Source organism: Oreochromis niloticus, linkage group LG4, assembly GCF_001858045.2.
Source record: "Oreochromis niloticus isolate F11D_XX linkage group LG4, O_niloticus_UMD_NMBU, whole genome shotgun sequence".
Taxonomy (NCBI): Eukaryota; Metazoa; Chordata; class Actinopteri; order Cichliformes; family Cichlidae; genus Oreochromis; species Oreochromis niloticus.
Genome location: NC_031969.2, coordinates 29,259,239 through 29,278,765, shown reverse-complemented (window position 1 = coordinate 29,278,765; position 19,527 = coordinate 29,259,239). Strand labels below are relative to the sequence as shown.

The window sequence follows — 19,527 nt, the reverse complement described above, 5'->3', positions numbered from 1 at the left end:
TTGCACCTCAGACTGTCCAGGAGCCCAGCGATGCCCTGGTCCAGCACTTGATGGAGATCCTCCAGGAGAACCACTCTGAAATGCTGCAATGACATTTTGGCTACCTGGACTAGCCTCCCACATAACTTTTCAGTGTCTTTGAATTCATAATTTTCATCTCCATCAAATGACATGGCATCCTTTCGTTCCAGTCATATCGCTGTAGATATCCAGACTTGATTTTGTTTCCCAGTGAGATCTGATGTGTTTTTAATTTTATTGAGCAGTGTACACATCCCGTGATACTGATGCTCAAAGTTGAAAATTGTTCTGAACAAAAAGGAGATCTAAGATTTAGATAGTGACACCTGAAGTGCATCCACCACCTGAAAACTGTCTCTCTCCTATAGTTAGCCGCTGGAAAATATTAAAGGATTAAAAGCATCTATGTTTTTAACACACTGCTCAGGTTGTTAATATGACATATTAGGGTCATATTATCTATTTTTCTTTTTTTGCTGCTGCACAATCAAATAAAACATTGGATAGAAAAGCACCAAATTTGAAAGTATAAAACAACCTCCAAATCTAATTTTAACCCTGACACCAAGTCTGAACTCCCTGTTGTACCAAACACCAACCCTAATTCCTAATTCTTACCTACACTCTAAAACCAACCCTTAACCCTCCCAAAATGAGTGCCGTCAGCAGGGGTGGCCTCGGGCAGGGATTAAATTACCAGGCTGACGAGGACAGCTGCTTTGCTTATTGTCCACCTGAAGGATGCATGCGTAGGTAGGGAGGTCACAAAAAACTGCAAGGCATGGGAACATGTACTCAGATACTCGAGGACAAGTAAAAAGCCTCAAACTCAAATCATTCCTCACAAAGACACACATAAAAGTATAGTCTCTCTTCCTCTCTCTCTCACACACACATCTTAAAAGAAACACAGCAACAAACAGGAAAAAAGAGATGACAGATTTAAAAATATAGACTTCAGTTTATTGCACAATCGTTGCTGGAGACTGAGGAGTGTGAGAGCCTGTCTGTTACACAGGACACTAATGTCGCACAGACATGTGAACTACAGCACAGGAACAAACCGTCTGAGTTCGTGCACATTAATTGGCAAGCACACAGACTGGATAACGAGGCACTCTGGGAATGCAATCAGCATCCCGTCGGTGCAACAGGCGAAAGTAAACGGGACAACATACAGATTTCATGCTTGCATGGGTTCTGCAGGAGAGCTCATACGCACATGTGTACATACATGATCTGGGGATCTAAATAAATAACCCTGGAGGATAACTGCAGACCAGCAGTGACAGTATTACCACCAGTTAGTTACGTTTCATTTGGCTGCAGTTCAGCTACAGTAATGCCTGCATTAGTGAACATGAACTTCCACTAGATGGAGCCACTCACTCATTTGACACATTAAGAAAGCCATGCAGATATGGAGACAATAACAGACAGACCCTCCAGAAAGCTCCCTTCATCCTAAAGGAAAGGGCTTGTCTCATTACCTGTACACATAGACCAGTGTCATTATAGGATCCACAGAATAACAGTAATCATTAATAATCAGTATATAACAACACAGGTGATCCATTATAAACAGGTTGTTAACAGGCTGTCCGGCACCTGTGTAATATTTAAAAAAACAAAAAAGGTTTTAGATTTGTTAGTGATGCTTTTATACATCATGTCTTTTCTTTTTTCATTAAACATACAGACAAAAGGACAAAGACCAATTTTCTGACCGGGTTCCACTCCTGCAACATGGTTTTCAGAGAAATGCTCCACCTTCCTTCGCCCTTGCGCCCACCCTGCCAGCTGGGTTCCCAGCGTGAACAGACCGGACTAAAGAGGGCAGGTGAGTCTCGCGTCCATGTTTCAGACAGCAGCGGTCAGGCTTCAGATGTTACAGCTACTGTTATGGCACCCTGAGAAGCGGGAGACTCAGGATGTTGGGAGAGAGCCCTCCGTTACAGTGGATCAGAGAGCCGTTTGACAAACACAAATTGACTTCACTGTTACGTATCCTTCGGCTGATAATGCATAGATAGACCAGTGGTAGTCACGAGGTATTCACATGCCCGCCAAGATTCCCCTGCTATGGTCGCGCATATCTTTCCCGTGTGTCTTTAAAAAAGCGGTTACATTTAAATGATCAGAAGCATTCTTAGTCAGGGCCACAAAACGGTCAAACAACTCTACATTTGAACAGAAACCAATGCCAGTCTCTTTTTTCCTGTGTTTTTCACATATATATCATCATAGCTAATCAAATACATAACTCATATCGATCTGAAGCTCCACATCGAGCCGCGTCTGCGTCCCTCATTACCCGCCAAGCACCAGTCCAACGGACGATGTTTTCTGGGCTAAATCTGGTCAGCCAGTCCTTAGCCTTTAGACAGATGTCCCTTTATGTCAGAATTTATTAAAAGTTGAGTTTTCAGGCTGCTACAAAGGCTGGAATTCACATTTTCCCGCTTTCAGTTTATTGGAGGTATAAAAGACATCTAAATGGCACACAGCCTGCAGGCTAAAGTTAGTTTGATTTCTGACCTCAACATTGACCAAAATAACTGAATTTGGGTGTGAACTGCTGGTTCTCTGAGGAGTTTGTGGTGTGTTTCTTTACAACCACGTTTAGCTGTAAAAGGGCATCGTTTTCCCAACGTCTTTCCATCTTTTAACCAAATCTCAACTTTGGTAAAGTCGTCTTGAGCATGTTCACTGGGTGGGTAATCCCATTGCTTCCTATCTTTCTTCCTTAACCAAGTGTGTGTGTTAAAAATGAGTCACTGTATATTCTTCTGCACTGTATATAATCTACATAAATGTATTTACATTATTTATATGGACTTTAAATGTATTTCAGAATTGACTTGAATTCAAAGCCCTTTGGAGAACGATGAACAGTGCAGTTTGTTTTGATTGTGATGCATGGCCTCCGATCGCTTCAAAGCCTCCTCCTGCAGGGGTAACGCCACACTCCAAACCCCACCTCCCACTAACCACACAGTCATTTCCAGGGCCGAGTGAATGATCAGTTGCTGGCTATAGTGAACTAACAATCAGCTAACACTATGAGACATCAGTTTCTGTTTCACAGCTACTTTCATGCATTTTTTTTCATTCAATTGCCAAAAATACATTAACTTCAGCTTTTACATTGTACTGTAAGATCACTGTAAGAGTGAGACTAGCAGACAAATATCTGACTTTTTAAATGAGGGCAAGGCCATAAAGTCGGATCGTGTTTGGGTTAATACTTGTCATACACACTTTGGGAAATCCTTAATCTGTGAGTCAGTGTCACAGGAAGCAGACATTGCTAATTTGGCGAGATGAAGTGGGGCTGACATGGCTGGCAACTAGCGTGAGAAACAAACCCAATGCTTACAAAAAACACAAAAAAAGTCTAGTTATGAAATGAGGCTTCAGAAGCCAGTCCTGAACATGACTGAAGAGTGCGACGATTACTTCTACAGAACAGTAACATGCCTGGACACACACACGAAGGTGCTGTGACTCATACATGACAGGGAGGCGGGTTCAGAGGGGTTCATTCCTGCATACGTAGGCCAGCTTAGTGTATAAACCACCACTTTAAAAAGATTAAACATCAATTCAAGAAAAGTGCAAGCAAGTACAGATAAATAAATAAATAATGTGGCAAGAATGACTGACCATATAATAATATTTAGGTTCAATATATAAGTAAACATCTAAGCACAGCACATCTACATTCATGCCTGAGGACATAAATAACTTCAGAATAGACCTGCACCTGTTTTAAAGGTCACATTGCAGCTGTTTTCCTCGCCGAGCTGCGACGTGTAAAGACAGATCTTTTTCAACAGTGTTCCTGTGTGACTGAGACGTCACATATTGCAGGAAGGCAAGCAAAACTGTACGCAGAGAAAATGTGGAGCTAATCCTCCGGATTTGCATGGTTTAAATAAAACAATGGATTTTCTTTGACCTCTTATTTGACCTGTCAGTCAGAGCGATCCTGCACTGCAATGATGTAAACTCTAAGCAGCTGACACACACATTTAAATTAATACAAATGAATAAAAACAAACACAAATATAATCTATTTCTTGATTAAATATATATCCTTACGCGTTTGGGGCCAGAAGACAAATAACTATAAATAGCATTATTAAGTCATTACCCCTTTACATTTCAGCACTGCCACATATAGTTTTATATATTATGTGCACATGGTGGCATTTCAGTGTAAAACAACTACGCACATTCGATGGCTTTTATACACAACTGCGCAGAAGACTCACAAAGCACTCAGCCTCTGCCTTTAAAAAGATAATTACGTCTCGCACAAATGGAAACGGTGGTCTTCCAAACAAAGGGAGGTCATAATAAATGCATAAGACCAATCAACTTGGAGTTGGCTGGACATAAGCAGAAGTTTGGCAAAGGCAGCTCATAAACATCAGTTTCTTTTCTGATTTAAAAATGCCTGAATTTCTTTGGCACTGGTGCAAACAATGCTGATAACACTCAACAGATCCCATCTGGTGGTCTGGGACATCTCAGCAGGTAAACTCATTGCTGGCACGCTTCAGGAATGAGCCCCTCGCACGCCTTCGGTAAGGACCATTCAGACGACAAAGAGGACAAAGAAGAAAAAGAGGCAGTGGCAGAAAACAGGGAACTAAACAGTCCTGTAAAATTCAGTCTGTTGGACGAAGTTAAAACTCTAAAAGTGCTTTGTACATGTGTAAAAACAAAGGTGCGTGGGAGTGCGTGCTGTGTATGTGATGGGAGATATGAATGTGCTGTGCAGGTTGAGACAAAGACTGTCATATCATTTGGATGAAGGGTTTTTAAACTCGTCTGGGGGCAGGGAGCCTTTACCCCAAGAATACACCGGTCACTGTTTCTCATGCAAATCGACGTCGGGTTGAGGGGCGATTAATTTGGTCTGCATTGAGTGTTTATTTTTAAAATAGTGCTTGTGGTATGAGCGCAAATTTCTACAGGAGGGTAGATTCTGGCTCTATAAATGTATTATTATTATTTTTTTCTGCATGAGCAGTTCTTTACATAGCTTAACAATGGCTTTCTCCTCTGTCAGGCACAGATGATTCTCTCATCAGTAAAAACATCTGCTAGCCTGAGTAACACATTATCTTTGCCTCCTCTGGTTCCCTGTTGCTGTGAGCAGTCGTAGGCCAGGATCAAAACTGCATGACCAGAAACCAAGCAAAAATACTTTGGATTAAAAAACAAACAAAACACAATTTCCACTCAGCAAACACAGATGCTAGCCCTGCCACAAGTTATTTTGGAGCATCTCTGGTCTTTCTTCAACTTCCATCAGTCTGAATGTTGCAACTTACATTAATACTGGAAATCAAGAAGAAGTGAGTGAAGGAAGAGGCAAGTATTAAAATGCTGGCCACCGACCAGTGCTGCCCCTCAGCCTCAAAGTACACACACTTATGGTATCAATTTCACAACTCTATACCGTCTCATTCTTGAGTCATCACATTCACAAGATTTTTAGAAAACTTGACCTCTGACCTTGAGGTCAATGAGGTTCAAACTCGTCCAAGATTTTTAGTGGCTACACTCATGGTATGAATTTGAAGTTCACGCCTGAGGGGTAAAAAGTTAGAAGTTGAAGAAGGAAGAATGCTGTACAGAGTTTAGGAAGGAGATGAGATGAGTTTCTGGGTGGGTAGTGAAAGTTAATTAATGACTGAGAAAGCACAGCTGAAGAAGTGAGGAAAACTGCAAAGAAGGTATTTTGTGTATCTTCAGGACGACAAGGAGTCAAGAAGCCTAGGTGGTTGATTGAAGAAAGTAGACAGGAGTATTGGGAGGCCAGGAGTACAGCAACAAAAGAAATGGCAAAGCAAAGACTTGCAGTGAGTGTTACGTGAAGTTGGACACTAAGGAAAGAGAAAAGAACTTGTATTGATTTGCTAGGTGGAGAGATTCAACTGGAAAAGATGTGCAGGGTGATTAAGGATAGAAATGGAAATGTACTTACAACTGAAGAGAGTGTTGAGAAGGTGGAAGGAGTGCTTTGAAGAGCTGATGAGTGAAGAAAATGAGAGAGAGGACAGATGGAGGACAGTTTGTGAATCAGAAAGTGCAGAGGATTAGAAAGGAGGACGTGAGGGCAGCTATGAAGAGGCAGTTGGTCCAGACATACCTGTGGAGGTATGGAGATGTCTGGGAGAAAGGGCAGTGGACCTTTAATCAGCTTGTTTACCAAAGCCCTGGAGAGAGCAGGTGTCTCAGGAATAAAGAAAAAGTAGTGTACTGGCGCTGATTTTCAAGAACAAAGGTGATGTGCAGAGCTGTAGTAACTACAGAAGGATGAAGGTGATGAGCCATGCCATGAAAAAGAGAGGTGATGACCAGTCAGCAGCAGTATGGTTTCAAAATGAGAAAGCGCACTACAGACGTGATGTTTGCTTTGATAGTGTTGATGGAGAAGTATAGAGCAGGTAAGACTTGTGACAATGTGTCTTTGTGGATCAAACAATATGATAGGGTCCCAAAAGAGGAACTATGTAACTGCATGAGAAAGTCAAGAGTGACAGAGAAGTATGGGAGAGTGGTGCAGGACATGCATAAGGATAGAGAGACAGTGGTGAGGTGTGCGGTAGGAGTGACAGATGGTTCCAAGGTTGGGGTGGGAATTAAAGTCAGTACAAGGCAGAATACATGTGTGTGACTGAGAAGGAGACAGGCAGAAAGGTGAATGAGTTAGAAACGTAGCTTAGTTTAAAACCTGGTGTCAACCCTCCAAAGGAGCAGACAGTGCACAACAGAGGCGAAGAACAGAGTGGAGCGGGTGGAGACAAGTGCCAGGAGTGATTTGTTAACAGCAAGAATGAAGGGAAAGGTTTACGAGATGGTGAGACCTGCTGTGATGTATGGACCAGAATTGGCAAGGCTGAGATAGTTTGGACATGTGCAGAGGAGGGGTAGTGCATATACTGGACAAATGATGTTGAAGATGGAGCTGCCAGGCAAGAGGAAACTAGGAAGACCACACAGGCGATTCAGGAATATAAACTTCTGACTTTTTCCTCATAAATGTGCCATTTTGTCCTTTTTACAGCTTCAATCTTGAAAGTTCTGAGGTTTTGTCATGAATTTTCCTCCCACTCACCCAGCCCCTTAAATCTTTATGAAACCTTCAGTGGCTTTAACACACAGTGGTAACCTTGAGTTTGAAAAGTTAATACAAGCCCCTTCTCAAAACACTCCAAAGTACTTCTTACACAAAATGTTTTACCACATATAAACCCCTCCAAAGGTCACAGTAAGTGTTGTGTCTTTTCACTGTTATAGGTCTCTACCAGTAAAAAGGCTCAGTACTTACTTAAATTCATATTCAGATAAATTAAATTAGAATCAGAATACCGCCCAGCATTCTTTCAAAATTGATAAGAAACTCTTTGCTCTTCTGGGTCTGAATTCCCGCCCTACTCTGTGCATCTTAATGCAGCTTCCATAAAAAAAACTCAGGACACAAAGCTGCTTCTGGGGCGTGCCGCGACCTGTCTCATGGATTCGCAAGTATTGTCGTGAGTGGGCGAGATCAGCTTCGGCAGCGGCATGAGACTTGGAATGCTCGGTGTATTCCTGAGGCTACAGGCAAGAACATTTTTCCAAGATCTCGCTTATAATCCCAACACTGACAAACCACATGCTTACTACCATTTCTACTCTTGCATGCCAAAATTACGAAACTTTTAAATCTAAACATTTTAGACACATATGTGTCAGTTTCTACTCGTCCAAAGATAACATGGGTGTGATTAAAGGACACAAAATATAGTCTCCAACTGTAGATCACCACTTTTTAAGATCAGAATGTAATTTCAGCAATTTAAAGGAAATTTATCACTAGATATTTTAGCTGTGGGTCGTGGACCCAACTTTCAGAACCACTGATTGAGACCGTTTTAATCAACGACATCAAGTAATCCTCAAGAGAAACTTCTATCATTATGTAAAAGGTTTCGAGTTGTAACCTTTACCTAAGACATTATAGGGTTTAAAACTTGGTTAATAAATTTACTTGTTAAAATTTTCCACTTTTTTTATCTGTTTGTGTATGAATGTGTCTGTGTGTGTGTGTGTGTGTGTGTGTGCATGTGTGTATGTATACACCTTTGCACCAAGTTTGTGGCAACTGAGCAAGTCAGAATGATTGTGCGTGTTACTCGACATACTTTTACCTGCATTCGCACAAATCAAGATGGACGAAGATATGAACATTCTGAGTTTCAGCGCATGAAGTGAACACATGCACAGCATCAGTTTCTGTGATCCCTGTCCTTTCCCTTCCCTTTCCAGGCTCCCCCTCCCCCAGAGGTCTTTCAATGGTATGTTCCAGCGCTCCTTGGGAGGGGCCGGGGGGCTGCTGTGTGGGTCAATCTGAGGGGCAGTCGTAGCTGGTGATCCAGAGAAGGTCGTCCAGCACGCCCCAGTGCAGGTAAAGGATGGAGATCACCACCAGTACATGCATGATCTGGTGGCTGTTGCACCAGTAGTCGAAGAGACCCGGCCAAAAGCGCTCCGGGATGCGCGTGATGTTGATGACCCCGCCCAGCACGGCCAGTGCATCCATCGTGAGAAAGTGGCGTAGCGAGGTGGGACTGCCGCCGCCCACGCCCACCCAGCGGAGCAGGAAGAAGGAGAATCGAAACAGCGCTTGCCAGGCGAAGGAGCGCAACCGCCGAACGCTGCTCCGAGCGGTGACGGCGCAGTAGATGGCGTGGCTGGACAGCAGGATGTAGACTAAAAGGGCCACGGTGCGGATAAATGGGTAGCACAGCAGCGTGGTGTAGACGATAGGCAGTGCTCCTAAGACACGAAAAAAGACAGGGAAGTCAGAAGAGTGACGAAACCACACCTCGTGAAAAGCACAAAGGTTGAATCGTTGACCCTTTAAAGCTGTGTGTGTAACTCTGCGCTTTTGGCCAAAGCTTGATGGTTTCATTAATCACAGTTCAACTGTGCAGGAAGGTGGCTGAAACAACCTCCAACTTTGTATTTCTTTACGTCACATTACAGGAAGTGGATGGTGAGGTTACTGAAAATAGGAGGCAGTTCTCTATTCTAGAGTTCTCTATTCTAGAGAATTCAGCAGGAGGGCAGCACTGACGGGACAGAGATTTACAGTGTGCAACAAAAAATAGAAGCATGTGGACTGTAAAACGCATTCAGGACAAAGTGTGTGAATCGTCAGTATTGTAAAATTTGGCCCTTTGTTTTTTCTCTGTGTTGTCATTAGGGGTCTGCAGCCTGTCCTCTCTGACACACAATCAGCAGGCAGTGCCGTTACTGAGAAGGTGAACCCAGGTTGAGTGAAATCATTTTATTAGAGTTAATAACTGTGTCATTCATTACTGTAACCATAGTCATAACCTTTGTGGGTCAAAAGCTAATAAGGGTCCTTCATCAAAGTACTTGTTCAACAAGCTTAATCATGAATCAAAGTGATCTTGTCACCTGCTCCTGTCCTAGTCTAGGTGAGTTGTGACAGCAGGAGCTTGTGTGTGTGTGTGTCGTGTGTCCTCCGGCTGTTACCGTGATCGTTCCAAGGAGGACGTAACACAGAAATAACAGGAAATGAGCAGACTACATGGCTCAGACTTGATGTTTGTGAGTTTGTTTGAGCCATGCTACGCAGTGTGGCTTGTAATGAAGTTATAAGACTGTTAATATTGCAGAGTGTCAGTTCTTCTAATGTTCAACTGAGCTTTAAATGCACTGTTCCTAAATACAGCTACTAAATAAGCTAAACTTTCTAGATGTGGATAACTCAGTAAAATAAAGGAGTTTTTTTTTAGCACAAAGGAAAAAATAAAACAAGTAGAGGACGTTGTTTTCAACGGAAAAGTGATTATTTTGTAGACTGAAAGCATTTGTTTTATTAAACTCACAGTCACCTTGAGCTGAGGGTGATGAATCCATTAGCCGAACAAGAGACAATTAATTTGTGGCTCAAATGTGATCATTAACTGTTTTCTTCTGATTCATTTTAATTGCAAATGGAAAATCACTTGTAGGCAAAGAGAAAAAGATGAAGTGATCCTTGTTATATATTACATTGTTGTTAGACTTCTCCTGCTCTCTGTGTTCTCCTGTCGTCAGGGTGAGTTATTAGTCTTTTAGTTGACTCACGTTTTACTGTAAAGGTTCGTTTTCTTACATGGTTCATTGTTTCCTGCCTTTGTGGATTTTCCTTCCTTTTTGGATTTCCTGCTTTAATTATTCTCACATGTTTATTCTGTCCTCTGTCTAAAGCTATATTTGCCTTTGCCTTCTTGCCTAATTCTGCACTGCTAATGTTGGAGAATCTGCATCTTATGTTGGAGAATTGTTATTTACTTGCTCAAAATCCTGAAATTACCTGTAGGTCTAAGTCCATTAATATTTATATTGTTTTACTCTCTGCCTGCCCTGCACTTGAGTCTGTTTAACTTCACTAATCCTGACAGAGTTTTCTTTATGTTCACATGAAGCGTATGCATTAGTTCATTCCAGAGGACGTGTATACACTCGTCTGTCTGCATTCCTGAGAGCTGTTTTTCTTTCTTTTTATCATGGTAGCCCTGTTCCTCCTCACCTCCACCCAACCCTAGTTGTTCATAGCCTCTAGACTTTGCTGCTAAACCTTTTGATAGAAAGGATTTTAGATCTGGCTATAACAGTGAATTTAAGGGGATGAAGGAATTTAGCACAATTAAATGATGGCAACTGCTTTCATGGTATTTTCTTAACTACTAATTGGGTAAAACTGTGCAACCAGAGCACAGGAGGTCAAAAGCTAGTGTGCTACTAGTGCATGCCCTAACTCTGAATACACCAGGAGGGTTGTGTCACGAAGGACATCTAGAATAAAAATCTTTGCCCGTGTCTATGTAGCTCTGTGAGGAAGCACAAAGGATACTTTATCCACTACTAGCATGAAAAGAACATTTATATCATATTTAACCTCGTTAACATACACTGATGAATGATTAGGCCCACCTAAATGAATAATTAGTGGGCATAGAGGATGAACATCAGATTATCAGGTAAAACGGTAATAAGTCACAATGTTTTCTTGGGTGTTTAATCCTTTTTTAGACTTTATTGTAGATTTTCCAAATATTTTTTATGGTTAAAAACAGTTAATGGGAACAGGAGGCCTGTAAGATACATAAGCTAACGTAAGGGTTGTAGCTTTGGTCGTAAAGATGAATAAATATCCCCGGTGCTTAGGCCTGGCAGGTTGCAGGGTTGGTAAAAATTCCTGGAACAATTCCTGTTATTCCCATGCTTTGTCACAATATTAATAATGAATGTACTGTATTATCGATATCGGTGTAGTGGGCAAATCTAAAAGGTTCATTCAAAGTGTACAAGTCTATAAAGAAATAAAAAATAATGTGCCTGTCATTTTTTCTTACAATAGGGTGATGTAGGCAGCATAGACAGATCAATAATCATTTCAGAGCTCGAATCATTGCTTGCAAAGTAAGATCGAATCAGAGTGTGTTGCGACAAATCAATACTGGTACACCTCCAAGCAAAACACTTGCACGGTAAATCACTGACAATCAATTCCATCCTGGAAGAAAACAGATCAGCAATAAGAGCACAACAGCTGACAATGAATCCAAAGCCTCACCCAGCGTGTTGATCATGCAGATTCCACACACGTCCAGCTTCAGGAGGGTGTGGTAGACCGGCTCCCCTCCCTCGTGGTTCATGAACAGGTGGTAGACCACAGAGCCCAGCTGGGGTGACAGGCAGGCCAGGAAGTGCACCACACCCAGCCATGTCACGCTGATCTGAGACCAGGGGATGTTAAGAGGCAGCAGCACCAGGAAGCAAACCAGAGGGATGCCTGAAGAGTGAGCAGGCAGAGAAACCGACAGAGCGGTGGTTATAAAAGAAGGCTTTACCTTAAGCTTACCACACAATAAAAGACTTGTAAAAGACTAACTTTATCACATCTGCAGACTGTGGCATAACTCAAGAGTTTTTAGTTGCTCTGGAATCAGCCTACAAATACAAATACTCGCTGAATGGGAACGTAGTAGTATTTAAAAATGAGTTTTTTACTACACAGGAGTTTAAATTAAAGTCCTTCTAGGGCTCAACAAGTCAGTTCATACAGAAGTGAAACACTTTTATTTTTTATCTTTGTAGAACCACTCTGATCTGTAAATTTAAAAGCATGTGTAATGACTGAAAGTGGAAAAATAAACACACTGCGAAATATGCACACAATGAAACTGTGTTTATCTTGAAGGTAATTAGGCAAAAATTGTAATGTTAAAATGACACAAGAGAAAGATCAAATAAACTTTAAATAAATAGAAAAAATAAAACAAATAATCAAATAAAATTAATGATGGAGCTATATAAAAGTCTAAATAGTCTAAACAACAGAACGTCATGTAAAAGGCTGCTTAATACAGGGCAATAATTTAATTAATAATTTAAAAAATGTCTTTAATTAAAACACAATACAGTAAAATATTAAATAACAATACTTCATTTTTTTAACTTTTTAATCTGCATTTTATATTTTAAAATCATTATTATTAATACATGCATATATCTCATAAATTTGATTTGATTTAATTAACATTCATATCACTATTTAATTTCTATATTTGATTTATTTTATTTCATTACATTTATAAATAATATTACCTGCTTTATGTAGCTCCATTTAATAATAAAATTACTATTTGTATTATTATTATTATTAGTTAGTATATTATTTTCATTGTTATTCCATACAAGAAAAAATATACTTTCTCAAAACTTCTGGAATGAAGAAAGTATAGTTTATCTTATCTCATATGTAAAGACACACATGTAATTAAAGTCCTGACAGCAGTGCTTCTTGTGTCAAATAACGTCTGTTTATTCAACACTTTTAACAATTCTGATGACATGCAATTAAAACGACTGAAGCACCATCTTTTACTTCTGCTTGTAAATAGAGTCCAACGGATAATGTTGCCTGAGGTAATATGCACGCACGCTGGTATGAAAACCATCCGCTCAACTCTGACAAAAGCAAATTAAGGTGTCGTGTTTACGGTGATGGATTATCTAGCTCAGGAGTTTCTGGAATCGAGGACGCTGTTTTTCACACTATATGAGAATCAGTAGCCGTGAAGGGCTGCTGAGAGTGCACAGATACCAGCAAGAAGAGCCAAAGGGGAAACCTACGTGATTGGCACCAACGTATCAGTGATTCCCCATTGAGAGAAAGCCAAAGCTCCCACTAAGCTCTAATTCTGATGCAGCAAAAGGCCACGCTGCTAATGGCTACACGGCTCCCATTTAAGTTTCCCTGTTTGGCAGGGAGTTTGGCGTTGACTGCTACGTGAGCAAAATGCAGACCTTGAAATTTGATCCGCTTACATACGTCTCTTATCACTCTGAGACACACCTACAGCACTCCTCCCTTTCTCTCATTTTTGCTCTCGCTGAAGTCAAGGCAGGTGATACAAGGAATGGCATGCAACTGTAACGCGTCTATTTTAAGCACATTATCTCCCCCTCAGCATTCGCCCTGAGCTGGCGAGTTGAAGTCAGGCGTGGACACAGCAGCGGGAGCGAGGACCTCTGAGTATCTGAGACCTGAGCTGCGGGCAGGATGTTTTCAGTTTATATGCAAAACAAGCCGGCTCATGAAACTCAGCCGAAATGTTACAGCACAATAATAAAGAAGAATTACAAGCACAGCGCAGCCTTTTCTTCTTCTTCTCAGATCTGGAAAACTAGAAAATAAAGCTCATTAGATTAAACATTAGCCTGTTATGTTGAGGTCGCATGCTAAGCCAACATCACTGGAGTGCAATAAAGACATCCAGAGCCACTTAGCTGATAATCACTGATGCTGTTTAACTGCGCCGTGACTGCTGGATGCTGGAGCGCCATAACACAGTTAAATTACACCATCCGGATTGCACTTTGATATGAAAAGAGAAGGGCAAAAGACACAAGTCATGCTGCTGAGTGCCACATTACAGGCTGTCTAATCATCTCAGTGTGAAAATAGAAAAAACAACCCACCACGCAAACTGCTAACAGGCCGACACCTCAATCTCACCTTTGGCTGAACAGATTAACACAATTCTGCAATTAATCTGGGCTTGTAGCAAACTATTAAAAGAACTGCATATTGTGTAAACACAAAATTCAAGAGCAGACCAAAAACACTGTTCTTCGTGGCGTTTTCCATTAGGTGCAAGTCAAACTGCTTTTTAAAAATTCAGTCCACGTTTAAACGCTTTCCTCCAAAAAAGAAAAGTCTTGGAAAAACATTTCTTTACCAACAAAAATTCCCTCTTTGCAAAACTGCCATACAGTTAACATCTAGGCCAAAAAAATGCACCTTGGGAGGGTGGCAGCTTTTAAAATAGAGTCCTTTGAATAAGTTGGGCAGTACTGGCATAAATCAAATGCATGTCAAATGCATTTAATTTCTGATTTTAAGTGGTTAGGGATTAGGGATGATCTGCTCTGATATTTGGATTGGATATCAGTTCAAGCCTGAGTTGAAAAAGCTAAATCAAGCAACATCAATGTGCTGATCTACGGGATGATGTATTCAACTCAGTTCTATGGATTTATTTCACCACCACAATATAAAAGATAGACGTTGCGACTTGTCAGTCAAAAGTCGTTAGCCAATGAGTGAACCACGGATAATCATTATTGCTAAAACTCAAAATGTAAACATTTTTAAAGTAACTTTTTATTTTGATCCAGAATAGCTCTTAGATTACATAGGTACAGTCACACTCCTGATCACATTGTGATTGCCGCATTTGTTCTAAGCAGGCGTGGAACCGCACATGAAAATGACTATGCAAAGTTGAGCCAAGGTTATTTCTTTGCAGGCAAGACATCTGGGACCTAACGTTTACTAAACTAGTAATGAGACATACACAACACGATGAAAAGTGTCATCATTGTGAATCCTGACTGAAAGAAGACTTTTAAACGCTCAGTAATTAGGCAAGACCATTTATTCTTACAAAGCTGAAAAACAAAGTTTAAGTGGAGACTACTGCTGCCTACATATTCCCCATTTTTTATCCATGTTAAGGATTACAGCTTATTTATCTAACACTACTCGGCATTGGCAGATACTCAAAGCCAAGGTATCAGAACTTGGAAAAGTTGGGCCTGCGAAAAACACCTAAACTTTTTTTTAATGCAAAGAAGTTTAAGCACATTCTTTAAAACATCAGGATTTCAGTGTTTCTCATGAATTAAAAATGTGTCTTTCGAGGGTGAAAATGCACACAAGCACGACTGGTGCAATAGAATTAAGACAAAGAGCCTTTGTTACATTAGTTAATACAAGTTTTTGCTTTTTCCTGTTATTTTTGGATGCTTGTTAATCAAAAATGTATTTTAAGTTTGAGTAAATTAGGCCTTCTTCTGCAAAAGGCCAAAACCTTTGTGGTGGGTGCGAGAATTTTATATAAGCTCAGCCTTTAGTACAAATAACATGTATAAAACTGATGAACAGCCTGAGAAATCTCTGCAATTTCAAGAATATGCCTCAATTTTTCCACATTCTACATTTTTCTAGTCTAACGTCATGTCAGAGAAATGTAACAGTATAGTGGACAGGGCTGAAACCCATCACTTTAGTGTGGCATGGTATGGCAGACAATGGCTGATGTCTCTGCCAGCAAGAAGGCTGTAAAACTGACATGACTCAGATGAAAATAACAGGTTGGCCAAACATTTTCATGTGATCCTTTGTTTTAGGTATAGCAGCAAAGAGCAGCCTGCAAAATGCAGTCAAATGTCAAACTGATGTCCTTCTTCTCCGCAAAGCATTCCAGTGAGCTGGATTTCAGCTCTTTGGTGGGCTGAGTGTTTCACATGAATGATATTGGCACTGGCAGTATTTATCAACATGAAAACATTTTCTTTTAATAAACATAATGCAGAAACAGATGCTTCATTCAGCAAATCTATTGTTTTAATACTCTCAGCACTGCCTGCAGCACATGTACCAGAGCTGGTGCAGAGGCCTCACAATAACTTACCAACTAGTTTATGACATGCAGTGCTAGAAAGTTAAGAGACTTTTAATTTTCCTTTTAATCTAATTCTAAAATACTTACATGCACATATCTATATATATCACAGTGTTAATTACTTCATTACAAACATCATATGCTCGTTATGGAGTATATACATTGCAACAATGCAAACATTAGCTTGCAAACATTACATCTTTTCAAAGTATATGATTTCCTGCTTTTTTTATTCAGTGAAAACTGAATAAACTTGGCAGTGGTATTCCCAGTGTAATAACTGGTGATAGTCGCCAAATCTTATTTTATGCTTGAAAATAAATCACTTTATTTTGTATTGTCCTTATGTGATAGTTAATGAGCTCTTTGTCAAACCATAAATGTGTTTATACGCTGATGATGACTGAAGATGGTTTTTAATCATTTTTTATGTCTATGAGTCTGCTGCCTTTGCTCCTAATGCGTGAGACTTCAAAGCTGGATTATTTCTTTAGTACTCTTGTAATTTGTATGGTCCTACTCTAGCTCTGGTTTCTTGCTATTTGTGCCTTGTAAGCCTGTTTGGATTGGACTGATTCCCTTATGCATGACACATTAAAAATAAAAAAATAAAAAATAAATTAATCAGTCAGTCAGTCAAACCATGTTCTGCTTTTGTGTTCTGTTACTGTAAGTTTTCGATGAATCACACTGAAGAGTTGTACAAGAAATGATGACTTTGTAAATTGCTGTCATCTGGATAAATAAAGTTGTTTTGTTTTTTTTAAAGAGTCTGAGTCATGTATGCCTTCATGAAAGCTTCCCAACCTGTGTTGCAGAGTCTGCCAGTGAATCCTTCTGCAGGTACAGGGTCTGTCTCCCACTCTACACAAATCTCACCTGCTGACTAAGCACTCCAATCTGATTTTTGTTGTACTCACCGTGAGTGTATATGTTTCCAAGTTCATTGTGCAGGTAAAACAGGCTTCTGATGCAGTCCTGCACGGAGGAAATTGGCCGGTATCCCGTAAGGACGTATTTGTTGAATTGAAGATGTGGAGGTGAACTCGCCCAGTCCAGCAGCCTGGGTCCATTTAAAAATGCCATAGCAAAGAGGACGGTTAAAAGGACACCGCCGAATAAGTAAAAAACTGACTGTACACCTATATACACGTTCAGTAAGATTATTGCGACTAAAACCTTATGGGAAACCATTGGTATTGGTTGTGAGTTTTTTTTTTTTTTTGTTTGGGGGTTGTTGTTTTTTGTTTTTGTTTTTTGCTTTGTTTTTTAATTATTATTTTGTGCTGTTAGCCGCCTAGCTCGGCGCTAGCTAGCTCAGGAGAAGTCTTTAAGCGCTACCCGGCAAATGTGTGCGCGCGCCGTCGCTGCTCGCTTTGAACCGCCGGTACCTGTGCGAGTGTCATCCGCGAGGCTGGAGACAGACGCGGAAAGCCACACGCATGATGCAAGCTCCCGGCGGTCATTACATTTGGCATCTAAAGTGTCCGTGTGCCACCTACAAGCGCTAGGCGTTTGAGAGGCGAAGGGTTCGCGGTCATGTTAAAGCCATTTCCTCGTTAGTTAGCATTCCGGTGCAGCGGCGCGGGCAAGGATGCTGTGGGGGAGCCGCGCCAGCGTCCAACTCCAGATGATGCTAGCTCGATCCCAGCGGTCAGATGTGAAATAGAGGACTAGCAGGTTACACCTTCACTGTAATGAAAGTAGACGGGCGTTTTTTCTTAATCCAGCCCCTTGTATACTTGCTAAATTTCGTAATGCCACTGAAAAAATAAAAAATAAATGGAGAAGGTCCGTGATTGTGGAGCAGAGATTTTGAAGGACTGCGGGCTAGCAAGCCGGGCAGTCGCCTACCAACGTCCGGTGGCTGAGGATGTAAAAGCGGATACTTGAGCCGGCTGGCTTTAAACACGCCCAGCCTGCTTCATACGGCGAGTATTCAGTGTCTTCATCGGGTGTTTGAGCCAACTATGATCCATCATTATTGCTAGGTGGCTGTTTTCCTTGAAATGCGGAGTCCTCTCCGGCGGCCTCGAGTCTCCCCTGCATCGTCTTCCAAGCGTCAAGTTACTCAGACAGAAACCTGGACATTTCCGATCGCTGTTTTCAAAATAAAAGCCAGGAAGTTTCGCACAACTATTCCCAAATAAGGTTATTATATTTAGCTAAAACTAAAGGATAAAGTAAAGCTGCGAGTGAAAAATACGACAGGATATTAGGGTTTGGAAGGTTGCTTCCGCCAGTGAAAAAAAAGCCAGGCAGAGAGAGGTAGGATGAGGTCAGGCAGCTGTCTCCGTGCACAGTGATGTTTGTACAGTGTGATCTTTAGTGATAGTAAGCTCTCTTCGTGGAGAGATGGCTCCACGTGGAGAGATTGCTCTCATCTCTCCGAAGTCGGTTGAAGCAAGACAATGCATGTGTGTGCATGAGAGGGAGACAGATGTAACGGCGAAGCTGCAGGGAGCAGAGAAGGCAGATGGGTCTAAATACCTGAGGTCAAAAATCCAAAACAACAGACAGCGCACATGAGAGGCGAAGAACAGAGTGCAGGCAGGGTGGAGTGAGTGGAAACGAGTGTTGGAGGTGATTTGTGACAGAAGGATAGAGTGAAAGGGAAGGTTTATAAGATGGTTATGAGACCTGCTATGATGTATAGTTTGCAGATGGTGACAATGACAAAAATACAATAGTGATGGGGAACATGCAGGTGACTGGTGTGACAGAGAAGGATGGTGGGAAGGAAAAGGAAGCCACAGGTAAATTTTGACTTATTGGGCTAAAGTTTTGAGTTAGTTATCTTGAAATTTTAAGTTACTTCTAAATAAGTAATTTAGTAGTACTTCTTAGCAAGTACTTAGTATTTTGAGTTACTTCTGAGTACCTCAATATTTTGAGTTTTGAAATCAGTTTGACTTACAGATAGCAAATGAGGCAAAGGCAGAAACAAGCTTCCATATCAGAGGTAAAAAAAAAAAAAAAATGAATACAGAAACAACTAATGAGAAAGAAACTTTCAAATTTAGGAGAAAAATATTTAGAGAAAATTCAGAGAGTCAAAAAGGCAAATATATGGAACAAAAAGGGCAAATTTACAAAAATAAAACTGGTAGATTTACAACAAATAATAGCTACATTTACAAGAATTTTAGAGAAGTCAAGGAACTGTATTGTTTCACTTCTCAAAGTTGAGTTGGAAAGAAATTCTCATATTTCAAGATTCAAGAGCTTTATTGTCAATACAACAGTATACACAGTATACAGTGTACCAAAATGCTGTTTCACCCCAAGCCCCCCGTGGCGCATTTATAAGTATATAAATGATATATCTCCAAGAGATATAAAACTAGGAATTATAAATAAATAACATGCTAAATTTTGGTAAAATTAGGGGATAATTACTAACTATATAATACTATACAATACTATAATGATAACTATACAATACTAACTGTAC

General features: G+C 40.7%; 1 protein-coding gene across 1 annotated transcript; it reads right to left on the bottom strand.

Moving 5' to 3' along the window:
* Positions 1-962: 962 nt before the first annotated feature.
* On the bottom strand, positions 963-19,019 carry paqr4a (progestin and adipoQ receptor family member IVa). The gene is made up of 3 exons (XM_003442532.4): positions 16,994-19,019; positions 11,675-11,893; positions 963-8,859 (listed from the first exon to the last, which is right to left on the bottom strand). Exons 1-3 carry the CDS (start codon positions 17,265-17,267, stop codon positions 8,426-8,428), a joined length of 927 nt encoding a protein of 308 aa, XP_003442580.2. The 5' UTR covers positions 17,268-19,019; the 3' UTR covers positions 963-8,425.
* Positions 19,020-19,527: the final 508 nt, after the last annotated feature.

Bases quoted from the DNA above. Each gene is read 5' to 3' on its own strand.
- paqr4a (XM_003442532.4), bottom strand. From the start codon at position 17,267: ATGGTTTCCCATAAGGTTTTAGTCGCAATAATCTTACTGAACGTGTAT. The intron at 11,894-16,993 runs GTGAGTACAACA...CTCACTCTTCAG, and splicing joins TGGAAACATATACACTCACG to GCATCCCTCTGGTTTGCTTC. The intron at 8,860-11,674 runs GTGAGGCTTTGG...TTCGTGTCTTAG, and splicing joins CTGCATGATCAACACGCTGG to GAGCACTGCCTATCGTCTAC.